The 20,897-nt window shown below is 40.1% G+C and overlaps 1 protein-coding gene across 1 annotated transcript in view; it reads left to right on the top strand.

Moving 5' to 3' along the window:
- LOC109042222 (limbic system-associated membrane protein) overlaps positions 1 to 20,458 on the top strand; it is a 490,619-nt gene extending 470,161 nt beyond the window's left edge. The window contains exons 5-6 of the mRNA XM_019058863.2: positions 4,588 to 4,878; positions 17,941 to 20,458. Coding sequence (XP_018914408.2) covers positions 4,588 to 4,878; positions 17,941 to 18,092 — 443 coding nt within the window. The 3' untranslated portion in view covers positions 18,093 to 20,458. The remainder of the gene's footprint in view (positions 1 to 4,587; positions 4,879 to 17,940) is intronic.
- The last annotated feature ends 439 nt before the right edge of the window (positions 20,459 to 20,897 follow it).

Below are 20,897 nucleotides of genomic sequence, written 5' to 3'. Positions count from 1 at the left end.
CTTTCTTTCCGCCGTAAAGCTAATATCATTTAGAAACTTGAAACACGTTTTTCTCGAAATAGCAAGAACTGCACTTATGCGCCTTGTCCTCCAAGCCCCAATCATCAATTTCATCGTCAAGAAAGTGACTAAATTACTTCCGTTGTGTAAAATATTCACCGGCACCGTTGATTTTCTACTTTTTAGGCCCTTCACTCGGCGAAACCCTCTCAGCACCGGCTGTCTCGAAAAGGTGAGGCCGTTCGGTTTGGGTTTATGCATCGAATTTCACGGTCGACTGATCTCCTAAATTCAGCCCTGGTAATGGATTTAAATGAACGGCTCTCTCAAGGAAGGGCCTAAGTCCGACGCGATCCCCTCAGCCACCGCGCCTTTCTTCAAGAAGCCCCCAAGTGGGATGGGGGCACTGCGAGGTGAAGTGCGGATGCAGAACCTTCTCCCCTAACGAAAAACCGCGTATCTCATAGGAAAAATCTGTGGATATTCGCGGTTTTTACAACGCCGGGTAGAATATTTCGTCTCCCTACAGCGGACTCGTCATTAGGACCAGATACTTGCACTTCTTTCCCCCTCTCACTCTCGGATAGGATAGCCAAATCCACCGAAAAATCCGGTTTTAATAAAATAAATTGAGCCGACGGTTTATCGTTTATCTCCGAGATAGCGCTCGTAAGTTTACGGGGGAAATATTATAATCTCGTTTCTTGGTCCTCGAAATGGGATCCTGGAAAATATTGCCCGTTCCCTCGCTAGTCGCGAGACAATATCGCTGTGCCAAGTTGTCGCTTCCCTGACGCACAGTGGATCGAGTCAATTTGTGGGGTCAATTTTTGACTAAAATTGCAAATTTTGTTGTTTATTTCGTCACATTTTACATTCTAGGGGGTGCTTTAAAAAGGAAATTTCATGAGGAAACCAATGGCACCACTTTTAGAACCTCGAAGTTTTGTATAAATGTATTTAAAAGCGATCAAAGTTTCCAAATTTTGCCCGACCTCTCCAATTGACTCGATCCACTGGGTGATGTAAAGGCGTATCCCGATTTCCGCGTGAGCTCCGTGCTCCATAAAGCTCCAAGTTTTCCGGAGCTCATGAGCTCCATAGAGATACGCTCTCACGTCAACGGAGCGACGAAGTAAGAACGTCGTATTAACATTCGACTGTTGCCAAATCTCTCCCGATTAAATGTTCACTTGCGGAAACAGGCATGCACAATGTTCCTTGGAAAATGAGATTTTCAGATAAGCCTCCAGTGCACCTGTAAAATCAAGTCCAGTTGTTGGTAAAAATTGTAATCCTAAACGGAATGGTTCCGTCTTCTGCCATGCATAAACTAGTATCTCAGCAAAATCGTCTCAATATCTCGATGCTCTGAAGTTGGCATATTTTTAATTCTGCCGTTCACAGCAAGAACGTCGTAACTCATTCAAGATTTTGCATTTTCTTTTCAAACATTCTGTTCTCTTACGAAAAAAACTGAAATCCATTCTGCTCCATTTTCTCAGTTTGAGTTCTCAGTAGTATGCCAAAGGTTTTCAAGAATTCTAGATAGGATGAACGCTCCTTAGTTTTTCTGTAATGAAACATTTCATCAGAAAAAAATCGAAAAAAATCTTTGATGGAGTTAGGGCATTTTTGCTTTGGACGGCAGAATTGCATTATGTTTTTCAGTTGGTCAATGGTTTGTTTGAAACCTTCGATCCTCCTACTTTGGTATTTACTGTGAGTCTCAATTAATTTCTGGTAAGTATTGTTTTATTCTTGGGGATGAGGGATTTGTCGGATTGTTTACTTCTGGAGAGTTATTGCTTCAAAGGCTAATTTATTATACGGGATTCATATGAGGGTTCAGAGAGGCGTTACACTGGATTACCCTCTCAATGAGTGTAAATTGCATTCTCCCGCCCCCTCCCCTTGCATTCTTCGCTGATACATATTCCACCACTCTTGCATATTGTAGCGCCCCCTTCCGAATGATTAGAAGCTTTGATGAGATTATGTCGGAGCTCCGAGGGGCTGTTTTTACTGAACTGGATGCGTTTTGAATTCGCAATTAAATTTCGATGACATCACGCTCTGAGAATTTCGAGGGCCCATCGCAGAAGTGAGCACAACTTGATACGTATCAATATCCACGCCGCCGCGCCGTGCTGATGAAAAACGCCGTATGAACATATATTGAAACGTTGTCAAATTTCCTCCAATAAAGTATGGATATTCAGGTGCAATAACATAGACTCGAAGCTGTGATAAATCTACAAGGATCAAGCATCAAAACACGATTCCGTGACCAGCGCAACTGACCTATCAAATTTATAGCTTCTTTTCATTGATATTTAAATGGAGGTACATATGGCAACACCTGAATGTACAAATTACGGTTTTCCTCGGTGTGGTAGGAGCGAGGTCGTATTTTAGCTTGGAAACTCTTGTTTTGACACATGCATGGAAATATTGGTGTGGAAGTTTTGTGCAACCTAATCGTGTTGGTTTGCCAAACGTATGGGTGTAAGGTATCGTTGCCAATGATGATTCGGACTTAAACTAAGTTATGTTGCGTCGGCGAGAAAGAGGTTTGAATTGTTTAGTGAAATTCGATAGTGAGAACCAAAAAACGTGTATCTCAGTTCGCGACGTCGCAGATATCCGGTCAAACTTCATTTTTTAATGAACGCATTCTTTCTATGATTTTCCACTGATTTTATTTTATAATAAGCTCTGCAATAGCTTCAACCCCAATCCTAAAATCCGATATATTCCTTAAACAATATTTGTTCTATAAACTTCCAACGCAGACTTTCTTTTTTTAATGGCATCTACTGCTACTACTACATTAATTTTGGCAGATTTGAAAGCTCCTTCAATTGTGGCGTGATACCTCCCGCATCCCGGTGAGCACGAATAGTTGTATCATTGCGCCTTAGCAGTGCAACGAAAGATTAACATTGAAAAAGCCCCCACTCCACACCGGCCGTGTCGGTTTTTTTTTTGCCATTTTTGCAATCATAACCGCATAGTTACAGTGCGTGCTCAAGTTAGGACTGTATCCCGCTTTGTAATTTAATGTAAAATCCCACTTTTCCGTCTCCTCAAAAGGAATTACGTCCACTTTTACATTGTTTCTTGTGCAGCTCACCACGAGCACACCCCATCTTTTCCACACTTCTCTAGTTCTGATTAGCAGGAATATGTCTATTCGTATTGGCTAACTAAATATTTTTCCCTACTCCGCAAGTGAGATTATTTTTCCCTCGGAGTAATCCCGTGAAACATCCCGTGGAGGTGAAACCCTAGCTAGATTTTACTGTATTTTTGTACTGTCCCATAGAGTACATAGAGTCGTAATGTAAGTGGGAGAGCTAGCGCCACTTTCAAGCATTTTCCAAGTCCTGAATTTCGATACTCCTGTGTCGTCGGTCACTTTTTCGATACACAATCGATTGTTTTCGATACACGGGTACCCGGCCATCCGATGTCAACGAAGAAAATAGGAATCACCACGTATTCCAGACCGCCGTTTTGGATCGACCATGTATCGAAAATGTGACCGAAGCTCGGCGCACACCGGGCTCGGAACTCGCCAAGCAGAACATGGCTCCAGCTCTCCCATTTGCATTAGGTACGACTCCATATCTGCCACGCTAAGGAAAAACGCCGTATGAACCTTCAGGCGTTGCCAAATTTCTTTTAGTAAATCATGAATTTTCGGGAACATTCTCAAACATTGTTCTTTCAATTTCTCAGATAATTTTGTTCGGAATTTCACCTAAAGTTCCTGAAAATTTCAAGAAAAAATATTTCCAGCTTTCCTCAAAATAAACACTTTATCGAAGGAAATTTGGCAACTCTCGAATGTTCGTGCGGCGTTTTTTCTTAGCACGGCAAAAGTCCTCCATAAGATAAAACCCTAGCGAGATTTCACTGCACTGAAAAAAAATTCTCGGCGTTTTTACCACGGTCCGTTGGTACCTTTACCATATCACAATTTTCTTACAAATTATTGGTAATTTTACAAAGACAGACTGGTAAGCTTACCTAAAAACCGGTATTTTTACTGTTTTTTTCAGGTAAGAATACCACTTTTATTGGTAATCGATTCCCGGTTGCTTTGCCATTTTATCTCGGTAATTCTACCACAGTCGATAAAAAATATTGGCGTTTTTACCAAGCTCCAGTAAAATTACCGAGAAAGTTCAATAATTTTACCGAGATTTCTCGGTAAAATTACCAATTCCATACATGGTAATTTTACCAAGAAAAAACTGGGATCAAATAGAACCCTGAATTCTTGGTAATTTTACCCTTTTCTTAGTAAATACACCGAGATTTTTTTTTCAGTATAGCGCAAAGTTGTTTTTTTCTGTAAATATTCGGGCACTCGTATCACTTGACAAAGATTCTTCGATGCTCCCAAGGTAAAGATAAAGAGCATAACAACAGCCAGCAAAAGACGTTGACGTAAATACACAGAGATTTTTTTTAGTGAACCCTAGCGAGATTTCAATGTATTTTTGGACTGACAAAGTTGTTCACCATCCATTCTATGGCAAGATTTTTGAGTTGTGTTGTTTTCCCGTTGTGTTTCAGTCTCGAAGGCGCAGATCTGGGGGAACCCGGAGATCCACATCCGGAGTGGGAGCGACATCAACCTGACGTGCGAGGTGATGGAGACGCCGGACCCGCCCTCATTCATCTACTGGTACCGCGGCGGGACGGTCATCAACTACTCGCAGCGCGGCGGCATCAGCGTCGTCACCGAGAAGCAGACGCGCACCTCCAAGCTCATGATCTCCCGCGCCCTCCCCGCCGACTCCGGCAACTACACCTGCTCCCCCTCCAGCTCCGATTCGGCCAGCGTCTTCGTTCACGTACTCAACGGTCAGTCCCTCCATCACCTATTTTACCATAGAGAAAAAAAAGGAGGTGTTTGCATTTCGAGCATCTTGGACTTTTTTGATGACTTGATGACGTAGGTGGGTACAGCGACGTTTAGCTAAATATGAAAAACGGACCATAATGTCCGATTTTTTTACTTAAATCAACTCATTATATAATTTCAAGCACTTTTTATAGAATGACTTTTTTCCGTAAATTACACCATTTCCAAGAAAATCGACAGGATAAAAACGTCGCTGTACCCACCTACGTCATCAAGTCATCAAAAAATTCCAAGATGCCCGAAATGCAAACACCTCCTTTTTTTTCTCTATGCCTATTTTACGGGTTTCACTCTCTGTACTGCCGTCCCACAGTGGATCAAGTTAATGGAACGAGTCGGACATGAAATTTTGAACGAAAATTGTAAAATTTTACGTTTATCTGATCACAATTTTAACTTTAAGGGGTGCTTTTGTTAGTAAATTTCACGAAACAACCAGTGGAGCCACTTTCAGAACCTCTAAGTTTTGTTTAAAAGGAGTTAAAAGCTTTTAAAGTTTCCAAATTTTGTCCGACCTCTCCCAATGATTCGATCCACTGTGCGTCCTAAGAAAAAAACGTCGTATGAGCCATTAGACATTACCAGATATCCTTCACTAGAAACCAAATTTACTCGGAAAATTTTGAATATTTTTCTTCTAATTTTTCGGACAATTTTGTTCGCGATTTCATCTCGAATATCCGAAAATTTCAAGGAAAAATATGAATAACTTTCCTCAAAAGTATATGTTTCATCTTAGGAAATTTGGCAACTCTCGAATGCCCGTACGGCGTATTTCCTTAGCACGGCAGTGTAGAGGGTTATGGGACATTTTTTCAACGATTTTTAGTCCGCGCACCCGTTTTTTCTAGTAGTTTACGTCCACGCGTTTTTTCGGTAGGGGAGTTTTGGTCCACTTACTAATTGAGACCCAAAGTTAATTGGTCCGCGTGTAGATATGTCGCAGGCACACAGTCAAATCAGGCATTTTATCAAATGCCTAGGCAGGTACCCAAATTTTTAGAGTTTACGAGGTTTTTCCTTGTTTTCACATAGACCTCCCAACTTTTCAATATTTTGAGTCTAAAATCCGTCAAGCTTAAAAATCCGTCGTATGAAGCAAGTTTTTGTACAGAATTCTTTCCCACACGATCAAAGACCGATTTTGTCCACAGTCAGAAAAATAATCAGAATTTTAGTCTATAAGTAAGAATATTTGACTATTTTCCTGGGCATTTAATAAAATGCCCGATTTGACTATTTGCCTGCGATAGATACAAACGACAATCGCTCACGACGTTTTTTGATGAAAATGTATAATTGCTTGGAAGAGTGAGGATTTGCTGTTTTTTTTTATTTTTTTATTTTTTTAGTTTTTTTTGTTTTTTTTTTATTTTTTTATTTATTTTTTTTTGTTTGGTCAAACGGAGAGAAATATATAATTGAGATTTTTGGTAAAAATATGGGGGTGACAATTCCATGAGTGAAAATTCACTAAAACTCTCTACACCTCTTTGGTGCAACAGGACTTAATTATCTTTCAAGAAAATCCCATCTTGTTATACCTGAACCGGATAGATATTTTGATTTGTCTCAGCGAAAGGCTCTTAGGTTTTTCCTGTGTACGATAATTTCGCTAAGGCGCCGGCGTGCCGTGGCGCGGCGCTACAAGCTATTTTTGTTTTACAGTAACATACGAGATTGAAGGCACTGATAAATCTATACGGATTCGAATATTCTATCTGATATTAACACCTTGTTGACCTCGTTTGACTTTTCTTATACATCTTTATTTATTGGTGAGGAATGTAGTTATAGTTATCATGATGATGGCATCTTTCAAAAAGTGTCGCAGCGATTTAAGCGTTCGTCGTCAGATTCTATGAAAAATTTACAATACTTTTACGAACGATTTTAATTGAAATCAAGGAAAATTTAGTAGCGATATTATATTTAATCCTATTTTCCTTTTTCTTTTTACGGAAAAAACAAGCGAAGTAAAGAAAGTGGTTTTTTTACTACCGAAAAAAAACCACGGTCCCTGACTCTAAATCGTAGCTATTAGGAAAGTTATTCTTGTTTTTTACGGTGAAAATTAGAAGGGAGTCATAAATAATGACGCATCGTCTAAGTGTCGCAGCGATTTAAGCGTTCGTCCCACCCGCCAGAGTTGGCAGAGCGGTCAAGACATCTTCGCAGTTTGACGCGCCTTCAATCCGGCGAAGCTGGAACATGCTTACAGCCGTGGTCAAATAGTTGTATGACACGCTTGCTGTAAACGAAGTCAAATATCGATGGTTCCACGCAAAAAGGAGCTTATTTACCTCGATTGCAACGTTGCAAATCACGGTTAATGCTTCAATTTGAATCAATGTTTTTTAAAAGTCGGCGCACAGATCCTCTAAAAAATTTACAATGATTTTACGAACGATTTCAATTGAAATCACGGCAAATTTCGTCGCGAAATTATATTTAGTCCTATTTTCCTTTTTTTCCGAAGAAACAAGCATGGTCCCGGATTCTAAATCGTAGCTATTAGGATAGTTATTTTTGTTTCTCATGGTGAGAAATCAAAAGGGAGACATGAATAATAACGCATCGTCTAAGTGTCGCAGCGATTTAAGCGTTCGTCCCACCCGCCAGAGTTGGCAGAGCGGTCAAGACATCTTCGCAGTTTGACGCGCCTTCAATCCGGCGGAGCTGCAACATGCTTACAGCCGTGGTCGAATAGTTGTATGTCACGCCTGCCGTAAACAAACTCAAATATCGATGGTTCCACGCGAAAAGGAGCTTATTTACCTCGATTGCAACGTTGCAAATCACGGTTAATGCTTCAATTTGAATCAATATTGTTGTGGGGAGGTCAGGAAAATGACACGGACCACATATAACTCTCGTATAACATATAATAAATACAATAAAACCTTACATCAACAAAACACTCTAAAAACTGACAACTCTAAAACTTGACTGGCCACTCACGGGGGGACGAACCGGACCATCCCGGAATCTATTCCTCGAGACTGATCTCGCCCATGCGATCACCGAATCTTTTTATGTCAAAACGTGTGCACTTCCGCGACACTGAAGCTTCACGTTTAGACATAAACAAGCGCCAACTTCTGACGGACCTATCTCTATCGCTGGCCCTGGAAATCCGTGATTTCTCACGAGAAGCCATGACGCGAAGCACGCCTCATCTATGGAGCCGAGTGTGGGTAACTTAAGCCTGTAAAGACTTAGTTTATGTCAAAACGTGTGCACTTCCGCGACACTGAAGCTTCACGTTTAGACATAAACAAGCTCTGGCGGGTGGGACGAACGCTTAAATCGCTGCGACACTTAGACGATGCGTTATTATTCATGTCTCCCTTTTGATTTCTCACCATGAGAAACAAAAATAACTATCCTAATAGCTACGATTTAGAATCCGGGACCATGCTTGTTTCTTCGGAAAAAAAGGAAAATAGGACTAAATATAATTTCGCGACGAAATTTGCCGTGATTTCAATTGAAATCGTTCGTAAAATCATTGTAAATTTTTTAGAGGATCTGTGCGCCGACTTTTAAAAAACATTGATTCAAATTGAAGCATTAACCGTGATTTGCAACGTTGCAATCGAGGTAAATAAGCTCCTTTTTGCGTGGAACTTTCGATATTTGACTTCGTTTACAGCAAGCGTGTCATACAACTATTTGACCACGGCTGTAAGCATGTTCCAGCTTCGCCGGATTGAAGGCGCGTCAAACTGCGAAGATGTCTTGACCGCTCTGCCAACTCTGGCGGGTGGGACGAACGCTTAAATCGCTGCGACACTTAGACGATGCGTCATTATTTATGACTCCCTTCTAATTTTCACCGTAAAAAACAAGAATAACTTTCCTAATAGCTACGATTTAGAGTCAGGGACCGTGGTTTTTTTTCGGTAGTAAAAAAACCACTTTCTTTACTTCGCTTGTTTTTTCCGTAAAAAGAAAAAGGAAAATAGGATTAAATATAATATCGCTACTAAATTTTCCTTGATTTCAATTAAAATCGTTCGTAAAAGTATTGTAAATTTTTCATAGAATCTGACGACGAACGCTTAAATCGCTGCGACACTTTTTGAAAATTTCGAGATTACAGTCGGACCCTATGTAGTTGAAGGCGCTGAATCGATTGCGCATGGTCCCGAGGCTCGGCGAGGCCTTCTGAGCCGAGAAACCGTCCAAACCGAGTGTTTGCGAAAGTGCATTTTCCGCCGGTAGCGCGGTCCATCAGACTCGTAGAGCTTTTCCGACCGGAAAATCGGACTCAGTGGGCCATTTCCAAGCGGACCAGCTTGGTTTCGGCTCGATCGGAGAACTCTCGATTTTGTTCCTAAAAATTTAGTCCATAGGTCTATTCTTCTCGATTTTGGACGGGGAAAAAAATTTTGATAGGTATTACAGTCGACTCCTACGTAGTCGAAGGCGCTGAATCGATTACGCGTGGTCTCGAGGCTCGGCGAGGCTTCTTGAAACGAATTAGGTAAAAAAGTAAAAAAAAACGAGTGTTTTTGACCTACATTAATCCGGAATTTTTTTCCCCACCCGAAATCGAGACGTAAGCCGTGAGCGACGAATCTTTGCAACATGGCGAAACACCCCCCCCCCCCTTCCCGGGCTGTTACCCCTTCAAATCACTCCGGATAAAGATACTGTGAGGGGGTCGGAAAGGTTGTGTGGCTCGGGGAAGGAGGAGATATCTGCCGTGCTACAGAAAAACGCCGTATGAGCCTTCAGACGTTGCCAAGTTTCCTTCAATAAAAACCGAAATTACCGGGAAACTTGTGAAAATTATTTTCTCAAATTTTCAGACAATTTCGTACATAATTAAATCTAAAATATCTGAAAATTTCAAGGAAAAATATTCATGGATTTTGTCAAAAATACAGGTTTTATCAAGGGAAATTTGGCAACTCCCGAATGTTTATACGGCGTTTTTTTCTCAGCAAGGCAGATATGGCAAGCGGGGCGCGGGAACGGATCGGGAATATGGAGAACAATGAGGAGTAAACGGGCGGGTAATGCTATTTATTACCATACATAAGCGAATGGAACCGAGGAGCGAGTCGTTTGAAACGGTGAAACGCATTCAATCGAACGGAAGACGCGAGGCGGAAAAACCCGCTGGAAAGAACCGCCGCGACGCGACGCCGCGAGCCAAAACCGCCCAACTCCAAACTGGTCGTGTAAGCAGATCTGCGGTTTTTGTTGAAGGGGAGGGGAGGGGGCCGACGAAAACAGCGATTCCGATGGTCCCGCGGCCTCGCCCGCGTTTTTGACAATACGGTTCATTTGAAGGCGTCGCGCCGGGTCGGGTCGGGCCGCGAATTCGAGTCTGCGGCTGAAAAAAACCAACTCGATCTCGAGCCGAGCGGGGGGTCGCTAGGCCGCACTACGGGAAAACGCCGTATGAGCCTTCAGATGTTGTCCAATTTCTTCAGATGAATCACGAATTTTCGGAAAAATGTCTTCCAATTTGTCATAGAATTTTATTCGTAATTTGATTTACTTAAAGTGACCCAAGTAGCATTGTCATCTACTTTCTAGATGGCGCTCATCAAGAAAATGTCTACTTTCTGGATAGAACAATTTTCTTGAAAGAAAATAGGTATAAAGTAGACCTAGATAATAGACACAAGAAAATAGAAAGAAAACACATTTTTTCCTTGCATTTGCTTGAAAGAAAACATTAAGAAATTGGCTAGAAAATAATTCTACTTTCAATAAATTTTCTATTTTTTTTTTTCCCAAATGGAAAGTTGACAGAAAGTAGACCTATGAAATAGATCTATTTTCTTTGGTCAGACTTTTGACTCGCAATGTTTTTTCTTTCTATTTTCTAGATAACTCTCATTTTCTTGGTATTTTCTAGAAGTATTCTTAATATTTTTTTTCTAGAAAAAAATTCTATTTTGCTACTTGGGGACAGAGAATTCAAATTTGTCGGAGGATTTTATTCGTAATTTGATCTACTTATTCCTAGGATTCCCACAACTATATTTTTTAAAAGTCGGCGCACAGATTCTCTAAAAAATTTACAATAATTTTACGAACGATTTTATTGAAATCACGGGAAATTTCGTAGCGATAAAATATTTAATCCTTTTTTCCTTTTTCTTTTTACGGAAAAAACAAGCGAAATAAGGAAAGTGGTTTAAAACTTAAAAAAAGTCGAAAAACTTACTAAGTCCTAATATCCGTGTTCAATGACGTTTAGCATGATTTTTTATTAGGGGAAAAAGTGACTTAATTCAAACAGAAATAAGCTCAAATTTACCGCTGGGTAGATTTCCTGTTGGATCAGTGAAGAAAGTAATGCTTGTTTAAAGAAGAAAAGATGCTCATATAAAAAGAAAAGTCACTTGCATAGAGCAGAAACCCGCTTTGATTCAGCGATTTTGTTCTTGATTCAAAATAAATTCTTCTTGACGGTATACTCAAGAATGTTTCTGCCTAAATCGAGTCACTTTTTAAAATTCTAAACCTTATTAAATAGGGATGCTAGGAGTAGGTGAGTTTTTGGACTACCGCTCTCTTTTTGTGCCGTAGGACACGACGTCTCGTCTATCTTGATTTATTAGCGAGGAAAGCTCCGTACTCATAAAGGTTACTGGCATTCTTAATATGATGCAGTGCCTTCCATTTCGTTTGATAATGTGCAACACCTCTGTTGTGAAATAGTTGCTTGAGGCGTCGTGGCAGTGGCACGCTGCGGCACGGCGCGGCGGGCAGCCGGCCAGCGCCTACAAACCTAAGGGGATACTTCAAGCATTGCGCAATGCGTGAAGTATCCCCTTAGGTTTGTAGGCGCCAATGCGCGTTTCGCGCTGGCAGCACACCGCACCGCTCCGTTCTGTGTTAAGCTCTAATATTTAAACTCGCGAAGTCAGTGTTTTTCAACTCATGATTTTGAAATGTTTGCACACTCTGCATGGATTGTCCTCATTTAAATTGATTTTAAAAAAAAATATGTACTTCAGGAAAATATAATGTGTGTTTTTTGTAAATAAAAGTGTAATAAAGTGTGTGTTTTTTTGTATATTAAAGTGGTTCCGTGTGAAATGTAATGATTTCCAAGGCAATTTAATTGTATCTTTTATATTTTGTGCTTTCACTGTGCATAGCGTGATGTACGCGCAACCAAACGCTCAAAATTGGACGTATTTGCCTCTAAAAAATCGATGTACAAATAGGTTAAAATCATAGATGGCGTGCTTCTAAGTATTTTTTCCTGTTTTATTTATCTTTTTATTGTTTCTTTCAACACAACCACGGCTCATTGAGATGGAAAGGAAATCCTATCAAAGGAAAATCATGGAAGTTTTCGAAGTTGAGTACTGAAGTTGAGTCGTTTTCCATTTAAAAAAGAAAGTATGACAAGAGGTCTGCAGCATCGCGAACCGAGATAGATTCGTGGTTTGAACGTTTCAAAGTCGATATCGTGTAGGCTCATGAAGACGAAAATGTATCCGTCCGATACCAGTGCCGTGTTAAAAACGAACGCCGTGTGAGCATTTGAATGTTGCCAAATTTCCTCCTTGAAAAAAATCTATTTTTGAAGGAAGTTATGAATATTTGGATTGCATATTACAACAAAAAGGAACCAAGAGCATTCCAATGTCGCTGAGATTGTGCAACGTTCGTACTTTGCAAATATAAACTGATCATCTAAACAATATCTATCTTTACTCCCATAAAACTGTGAATTCAAAACGAAAATTATCTTTGTTTTAATTTTTTGCATGATTTCATTAATTTTTGGCGGAGAATGTGAGTTGTACAATCCTGGCAATTTTGGAATGCTCTTCGTTCCTTTTCGCAGAATGCAATGCACTTCTTCTTGGAATTCTCTGTCACCTTAAGTAGATCAAATTACGAATAAAATCCTCCGACAAATTTGAATTCTCTGTCCCCAAGTAGCAAAATAGAATTTTTTTCTAGAAAAAAAATATTAAGAATACTTCTAGAAAATACCAAGAAAATGAGAGTTATCTAGAAAATAGAAAGAAAAAACATTGCGAGTCAAAAGTCTGACCAAAGAAAATAGATCTATTTCATAGGTCTACTTTCTGTCAACTTTCCATTTGGGAAAAAAAAAATAGAAAATTTATTGAAAGTAGAATTATTTTCTAGCCAATTTCTTAATGTTTTCTTTCAAGCAAATGCAAGGAAAAAATGTGTTTTCTTTCTATTTTCTTGTGTCTATTATCTAGGTCTACTTTATACCTATTTTCTTTCAAGAAAATTGTTCTATCCAGAAAGTAGACATTTTCTTGATGAGCGCCATCTAGAAAGTAGATGACAATGCTACTTGGGTCACTTTAAGTAGATCAAATTACGAATAAAATTCTATGACAAATTGGAAGACATTTTTCCGAAAATTCGTGATTCATCTGAAGAAATTGGACAACATCTGAAGGCTCATACGGCGTTTTCCCGTAGTGCGGCCTAGCGACCCCCCGCTCGGCTCGAGATCGAGTTGGTTTTTTTCAGCCGCAGACTCGAATTCGCGGCCCGACCCGACCCGGCGCGACGCCTTCAAATGAACCGTATTGTCAAAAACGCGGGCGAGGCCGCGGGACCATCGGAATCGCTGTTTTCGTCGGCCCCCTCCCCTCCCCTTCAACAAAAACCGCAGATCTGCTTACACGACCAGTTTGGAGTTGGGCGGTTTTGGCTCGCGGCGTCGCGTCGCGGCGGTTCTTTCCAGCGGGTTTTTCCGCCTCGCGTCTTCCGTTCGATTGAATGCGTTTCACCGTTTCAAACGACTCGCTCCTCGGTTCCATTCGCTTATGTATGGTAATAAATAGCATTACCCGCCCGTTTACTCCTCATTGTTCTCCATATTCCCGATCCGTTCCCGCGCCCCGCTTGCCATATCTGCCTTGCTGAGAAAAAACGCCGTATAAACATTCGGGAGTTGCCAAATTTCCCTTGATAAAACCTGTATTTTTGACAAAATCCATGAATATTTTTCCTTGAAATTTTCAGATATTTTAGATTTAATTATGTACGAAATTGTCTGAAAATTTGAGAAAATAATTTTCACAAGTTTCCCGGTAATTTCGGTTTTTATTGAAGGAAACTTGGCAACGTCTGAAGGCTCATACGGCGTTTTTCTGTAGCACGGCAGATATCTCCTCCTTCCCCGAGCCACACAACCTTTCCGACCCCCTCACAGTATCTTTATCCGGAGTGATTTGAAGGGGTAACAGCCCGGGAAGGGGGGGGGGGTGTTTCGCCATGTTGCAAAGATTCGTCGCTCACGGCTTACGTCTCGATTTCGGGTGGGGAAAAAAATTCCGGATTAATGTAGGTCAAAAACACTCGTTTTTTTTTTACTTTTTTACCTAATTCGTTTCAAGAAGCCTCGCCGAGCCTCGAGACCACGCGTAATCGATTCAGCGCCTTCGACTACGTAGGAGTCGACTGTAATACCTATCAAAATTTTTTTCCCCGTCCAAAATCGAGAAGAATAGACCTATGGACTAAATTTTTAGGAACAAAATCGAGAGTTCTCCGATCGAGCCGAAACCAAGCTGGTCCGCTTGGAAATGGCCCACTGAGTCCGATTTTCCGGTCGGAAAAGCTCTACGAGTCTGATGGACCGCGCTACCGGCGGAAAATGCACTTTCGCAAACACTCGGTTTGGACGGTTTCTCGGCTCAGAAGGCCTCGCCGAGCCTCGGGACCATGCGCAATCGATTCAGCGCCTTCAACTACATAGGGTCCGACTGTAATCTCGAAATTTTTCTCCTCGTTCGAAATCGAGAAAAATTGACATGGGTTCCATGGACTAAATTTTTATAGGGTCAAATTCGAAAGTTCGCCGATCGAGCCGAAACCAAGCTAGTTCTCTTGGAAATGACCCGCTGAGTCCAATTTTCTGGTCGGGAAAGCTCCACGAGTCCGCTGGACCGGGCTCTTCAACTCGAACCACGTACGATTCGACTCCAATCTCGAAATATTTTTTCCCGTCCAAAATAGAGAAAAATCGACAGGGATTACATGGACTAAATTTTAGGGCCAAAATCGAAAGTTCTCCGATTGAGCTTCGCGTTCCATTTAAAATGCTCCATACATCAGGCTTACCCGTTCGAATTTTTAATTGAATGTGTTTGCATATTACGTTTTAAGGATATGAGAAATACTCCTTCAAATTTTTAATTGGATTTCTGTTATTTCTGTGTTGTATTTAAAATGTAGATTTAAAACGGAATTCTAACCCGAAGGAATATGCCGAGGTACATAGAAAAAGAAACGTAGATACTCCATATCCAAATTACATATCCGTATCAGGGAATAATATTATTGAGAATGTAAAGATAATATCAATACCAGTCCATTAGTTCTCTATTTTTGTGAAGGAAACGCCAGAGGGAGTGATCATCATCTTAAAATGCGAGGAAATATCAAATTTTGCATAGTTTGGAAGATTGTTTGTTGAAATAAGAACAACTCAACAATGGAGATGTTGCATGTGTGAGGAATTTGCGATTTGACTGTTGATTCTTACGTTAAAGTTCAAAAGAAACACGATGGTGCCACTGGTTTTCTCTGAAATCATCATATCCCCTTCATTTTGGCCTCAACCTGAGGGCTTTTTTTGAGCTTGGAAGTTGATTTCAGAGAAAACCAGTGGCACCGTCGTGTTTCTCGAGAAATTTTACATGAGAATAAACAGTCAAATCCCACATTCCTCACACATGCACCATCTCCATTGTTGTCCTCTCATGAAGGAACTTTGGTACGGTTCCGTAAATTCTAGCTGGAGCGCAATTCAGCTATGCATTCACGACTGCAAAATGTCGAAGGAAATCGACAAGCCCAGCGTTCATGGAGGCTATTTCCATTTTAATCTTCCGTCACATTCTTACGGCGCAATGATACAACTATTTGAACTCTCCGGAATGCGTGAGGTATCACGCCGCATTTGAAGGCGTCTTCAAAACAGCCATGTTCCGATACCCGGATTATCGTTTTGCATAGTTCATATTATTTTGTTTTCATTTCTAACCACTTGTTTCTTCTTAATCCTTGTATAAAAACCACCCATTTGCTAAATACAATGGACCACTAGACAAGGTACGAATTTAAACAATCTGATACATGTTTCTTAGCAAGAATTTCACGAAAAACACGATTCGCCCAACGATAATTACTGAAACCAACTCCTAACGAAGATATTAATGTTTTCATTTCACATTGGTTACGAGGAATTTGAACTGCCCGCTCACAAGAAACTCAAAGCTCTACGTGAGTCAAATCGCACACTACAACGGTCTCAGCAAGCCTCTCAATCGAGCAATATACATTTCCCACCATGTTGTTCAAACTATAAGCAATTTGCTGGAGCTGAGCCAAAGTGTCAAGATTGAGGTTGCCAGATTTTTATATCGCAGAGACTGTCATGAGTTATCATGACAGTTTAGCGCTCGATGTGAATCACGTAGAGCATTGCGTTTTCATGAGCGGATGGTTTGAATTCACGCATCAAGAATCATTAAATGGACGTATTTCTACCAAACAGACCTATGTGGAGGCGAGAAATGTGGGGTGTGCTCGTTAGTTCTCTGGCCGTAAGAGTGAATGGGAATAATAAAGCGCCAGTGACGTCAGCGGCAATGATAGTGCGCACTCGAACGAGAGGGAGCTCGTCGTCGGGGCGCTGTAACTCATGAGCCCTGTCCACAATGCTCTCTTGCCATGCCCGCGGCTCATGCATCTCGCATTCAGTTGGCACATAGGTCTCTTTGATAGAATGTAAAATCCCGCTTTTCCAATTCTTCAAAAGGAATCACGCCCACTTTTACATTGCTTCTTATGCAGCTTCGACGAGCACACCCCATATTTCTCACCTCCACATAGGTCTATTTGGTAGAAATACGTCCAAATAGCTTCGTAAGGAGTTGGGTTTAGTAATTTTCATTGTGCGCATCGTGTTCTACGCGGAATTTTGGTTAAGAAACATGTATCAGAATGCTGAAATTCATACCTTGTCTAGTGGTCCATTCTTGCTGGAGCGCACTTAAGCTATGCAATCACAACTGCAAAAATGTCCCGGGAAATCGAAAAGGCCAGCGTGCATGAATGCTATTTCAATTGTAATCTTCTTTCACATTCTTACGGCGCAATGATACAACTATTTGAACGCTCTGGAATGCGTGAGGTATCACGCCGCATTTGAAGGCGTTTTCAAAACAGCCAAGTTCCGATACCCGGATTAGCGTTTTGCATAGTTCATATTATTTTGTTCTCATTTCTAACCACTCGTTTATTCTTAATCCTCGTATAATAACCACCCATTTGCTAAATACAATTCTAGCTAGAGCGCACTTAAGCTTTGCAATCACAACTGCAAAAATATCACAGGAAATCGAATAGGCCAGCGTGCATGGAGACTATTTCAATTGTAATCTTCCGTCACATTCTTACGGCGCAATGATACAACTATTTGAACTCTCCGGAATGCGTGAGGTATCACGCCGCATTTGAAGGCGTTGTCAAAACAGCCAAGTTCCGATATCCGGATTGTCGTTTTGCATAGTTCATATTATTTTGTTTTCATTTGTAACCACTTGTTTATTCTTAATCCTCGTATAAAAACCACCCATTTGCTAAATACAATTCTAGCTGGAGCGCACTTAAGCTATGCATTGATGACTGCAATAATGTGAACGGAACCGTACCCAGGGGCGAAAAGATGAAATACGCCTGACTTAGCCTCACAAAACTTGCCCTCTTAGCTCCAAAAATTGATCAATTATGTTGAAACTCGGGACATCGGTACATTAGGATGCGAGGAATCCGTTTCTGCCATTTCCGGAAAAAGGGCACATACGCGTATGTGCCCGTTTTCCGGAATGCTCCTCAAATATTCTTGTGACAGAACTTCTGCCTTTTGGAACTAAAAACTTACTTGCTTCAGGTATTCTTTCTCGTGCTTTTGTTTTTAATTTGGACTAATTTTGAACTTGACCTTTGACCTGTTTCAGGTGAACACCCAGCTGCGATGCAGCACGAGAACAGCAACGGGGCTGCCGTGACGCGGTTTCTTCCGCTCCTGCTCATAGCTTCATGCCACACGATGCAGCTCATTAGTGATATCTTCGATTTAGTTTTCAAATTGACGCACTTATTCAGGTGACTGACGCATCCACCGCCTACCGACGCCACCACCCTTCACTGATTCTCCCCCTTGTCCTCATTCCTTTAGGCTCGTATGCATAGTCATACGGACTGCATTTTGCAATTCGGAACTATAAATTCTGGCTCTTCTGGAAAAACACTTAGGTGCATAGGGAAACTAATGGCACATACGTTGTTTTTGAACCGGACTAGAATTTATAGTTCCAAATTGCAAAATGTAGTCCATTTATTAGACAGCCAGTGACGAGGCGTGAAAAATCGATTATCGAAATTACCCCATTTGAAACTATGGTAAAGAATCGATTATTATGGTGTTCGTTGCGAGCGCCGTGTTAATCGATCCTTTTCCATAGGTGTTAATGGCAGTTCAATCGATATATCGCAAAGCACGCCACGCCACTCTACCGTGCTAAGAAAGAACGCCGGAGCCTTCAAGCGTTGCAAAATCTCCATCGAGAAATCTCGAATTTTCGGGAATATTTGCGAGCGTTTTTCTTCCGATTTTTTTAAGAATTTTGCTCGAGATTTGATTTAAAGTTTTCAAAAATTTCAAGGAAAAGTATGCATGACAGTCTTCAGAAATAAATGTTTTTTAAGAGGCAGTTTGGCAACATTTAAATGCTTATACGGCGTTTTTCCTCAGCACGGCAACACTGTAAACAGCTCCTTTCCTTAGGAGGTCCCTTGCGGTTTACATTGTGATTAAGAGAGGATTAAGGCGACTCCCTCAAAATAGCTTCATAAAAAGGACGATTTTTGCCAACCTCAAGTAAAATTTAGCAGTACTTACAACTTTGGAGAAGGGTCCTTGAGAAAGAGAACAATGAGTTGCCACCGCAAAAAGGACAAAATACAGGCGGAAAAATTCTATGATTTTGGCATAAATTTGAGGGTAGGTGCAGATCTACCTTAAAATTTACAAAACTTGCAATGTATTTTCCTCCGTATTCTGTACATTTTGTAATGGTACCTATATCATTGTACTCTCTCTCAGAGACCCGTTTTCAAAGTTATATCGCTAAAATTACCTACATTTTCCCTTACTCACAATGTAAACCATATGTGCGGGCTCCTAAGGAAAAGAACTTTTTAATAAACGGCTATGAATACGATCCTCACTCTTCCAATTTCCTAGGAATGAATGATATTATTTTAATATTTTACACTCTTCGCCTTTTGCGAGTATGGTGGCTGTCGTCGGTTGGTAGGTGAGTAGGCAGATTTTGAAAGTTACATATCGTGAGGTTGAAAGAATGTCTTTTGGTTGAGACGAAGGTGAAACTGTCAAAACCAAATTTAGGATCTGTGAAATTTCGCCGAGTCCGTTGGATTTGATACGGGCAAAGTTTAAAGAGTAGGAAGGGGAGACTGGATTGTCCTATACATTTGGGAAAAAATTGTCGGGAAAGTAGGTATTTTTCTGCAATTTTGCACAATACCTACTTGTATTTTTAAAATTTCCATGGAAAGGCAATAAGAACCTGGACCTGGAGGACCATTCAGGTCAAAATTATCTATAAATCCACCATTTCAAGAAGATTCCTCAAGTCCTCACAAAGAAAACATAATAAAATTACAATTCCTTCTGATGAAATTAAGGTATTTTTTTTATGAAATGTGTTAATATTTGGTTTCAAAATTGCCCAAAACAGTACCTAAAGTTACTTCAAAAATAACAATAACAAATATAAAAAAATTTAAAGAGAAATATTTGAAACTTTCTCGAACTTTGGTAAAAATGTTTTAAACAAGATGAAGTTTACAAAATCTGAACATGCCTACCCTCTTTCTTTAGCAAGAAGATCTGGAATGGAATTTTCTTGAACTGTGAGGATTTTGTTTGTCCTTTCATTTCTCTTTCAGAGCGAGTAGTAAAGTTAACAAGTGTTTATTTCACTCTCTAAAAAGTTAGCTTTTCCAATATGTAAGTTTTAGCACTTACACATGCAATCAAACAGTTTTTCTTTTGTTTGATTTGCACTGGTTGGAACTTGCAATTTTTTTAGGTCTTAAGGTATTAACTTCCTCCTACTCAGCACCAAAGTACCTACCCACCTGCCTAAATTTGAGAACTCTTCTTAAAAATGTAAATTTGTACAAAAGATAGATATACCACATCAACTTCTTTTGTTTCTGAATTTTTCTTTGGCTTCCCAAAGTAAAAACATGTTCAGGCAAGTATTTTTACTTTTGTGTAAATAGTATGTATTATATTTGCAACCTTTTGACATTGTTATCTGTTAAATTTTTGTTTTTATTGTCACTTTTAAATGTACAAATATCAACTAAAAATTGAAAAAATAGAGCAACATCACCTCATTTAGTTTCAATATGTTGAGAGGAATTAATAAAACTAAAAAACAATCGTTTTTGCCTTTTCATTATTTTCTCTCCTAGAAAGAAAGAGAAAAAAATACCCACAACTAGGAAGTAAAATTTGGAAAAAATTGAGTAACGCATCTGAATAACAATGAACAATTGAAAAAAGATACATACATTTATCTCCTTTACTTGAGCCAAATGCATTCTCTCTTTTAAAAAGACTGTTAGTTAAATTTTCCTCATCAGGTATGTAATATTTAGAACAAAGATTTTGGTATATTTTATATACTAATTCAATTATCTTAATTCGGAGGTCAGCACAGTGGGTCACCGACACAAATTGTTTTGATTTTCATAGTCTATGAACTAAAGGAATGAATGAAATTTTTCGAATTTTTGTTGTTGGGAACGTTTAGAAAAAGCTCTTTAAAAGGTGGTATCTTTGGTAAGAAAGAATTCAAATGGATGCACTTGGCAGGAA

The sequence above is a fragment of the Bemisia tabaci genome, chromosome 5, assembly GCF_918797505.1.
Source record: "Bemisia tabaci chromosome 5, PGI_BMITA_v3".
Lineage (NCBI taxonomy): Eukaryota > Metazoa > Arthropoda > Insecta > Hemiptera > Aleyrodidae > Bemisia > Bemisia tabaci.
This window is presented reverse-complemented; position numbering and strand designations above follow the sequence as displayed.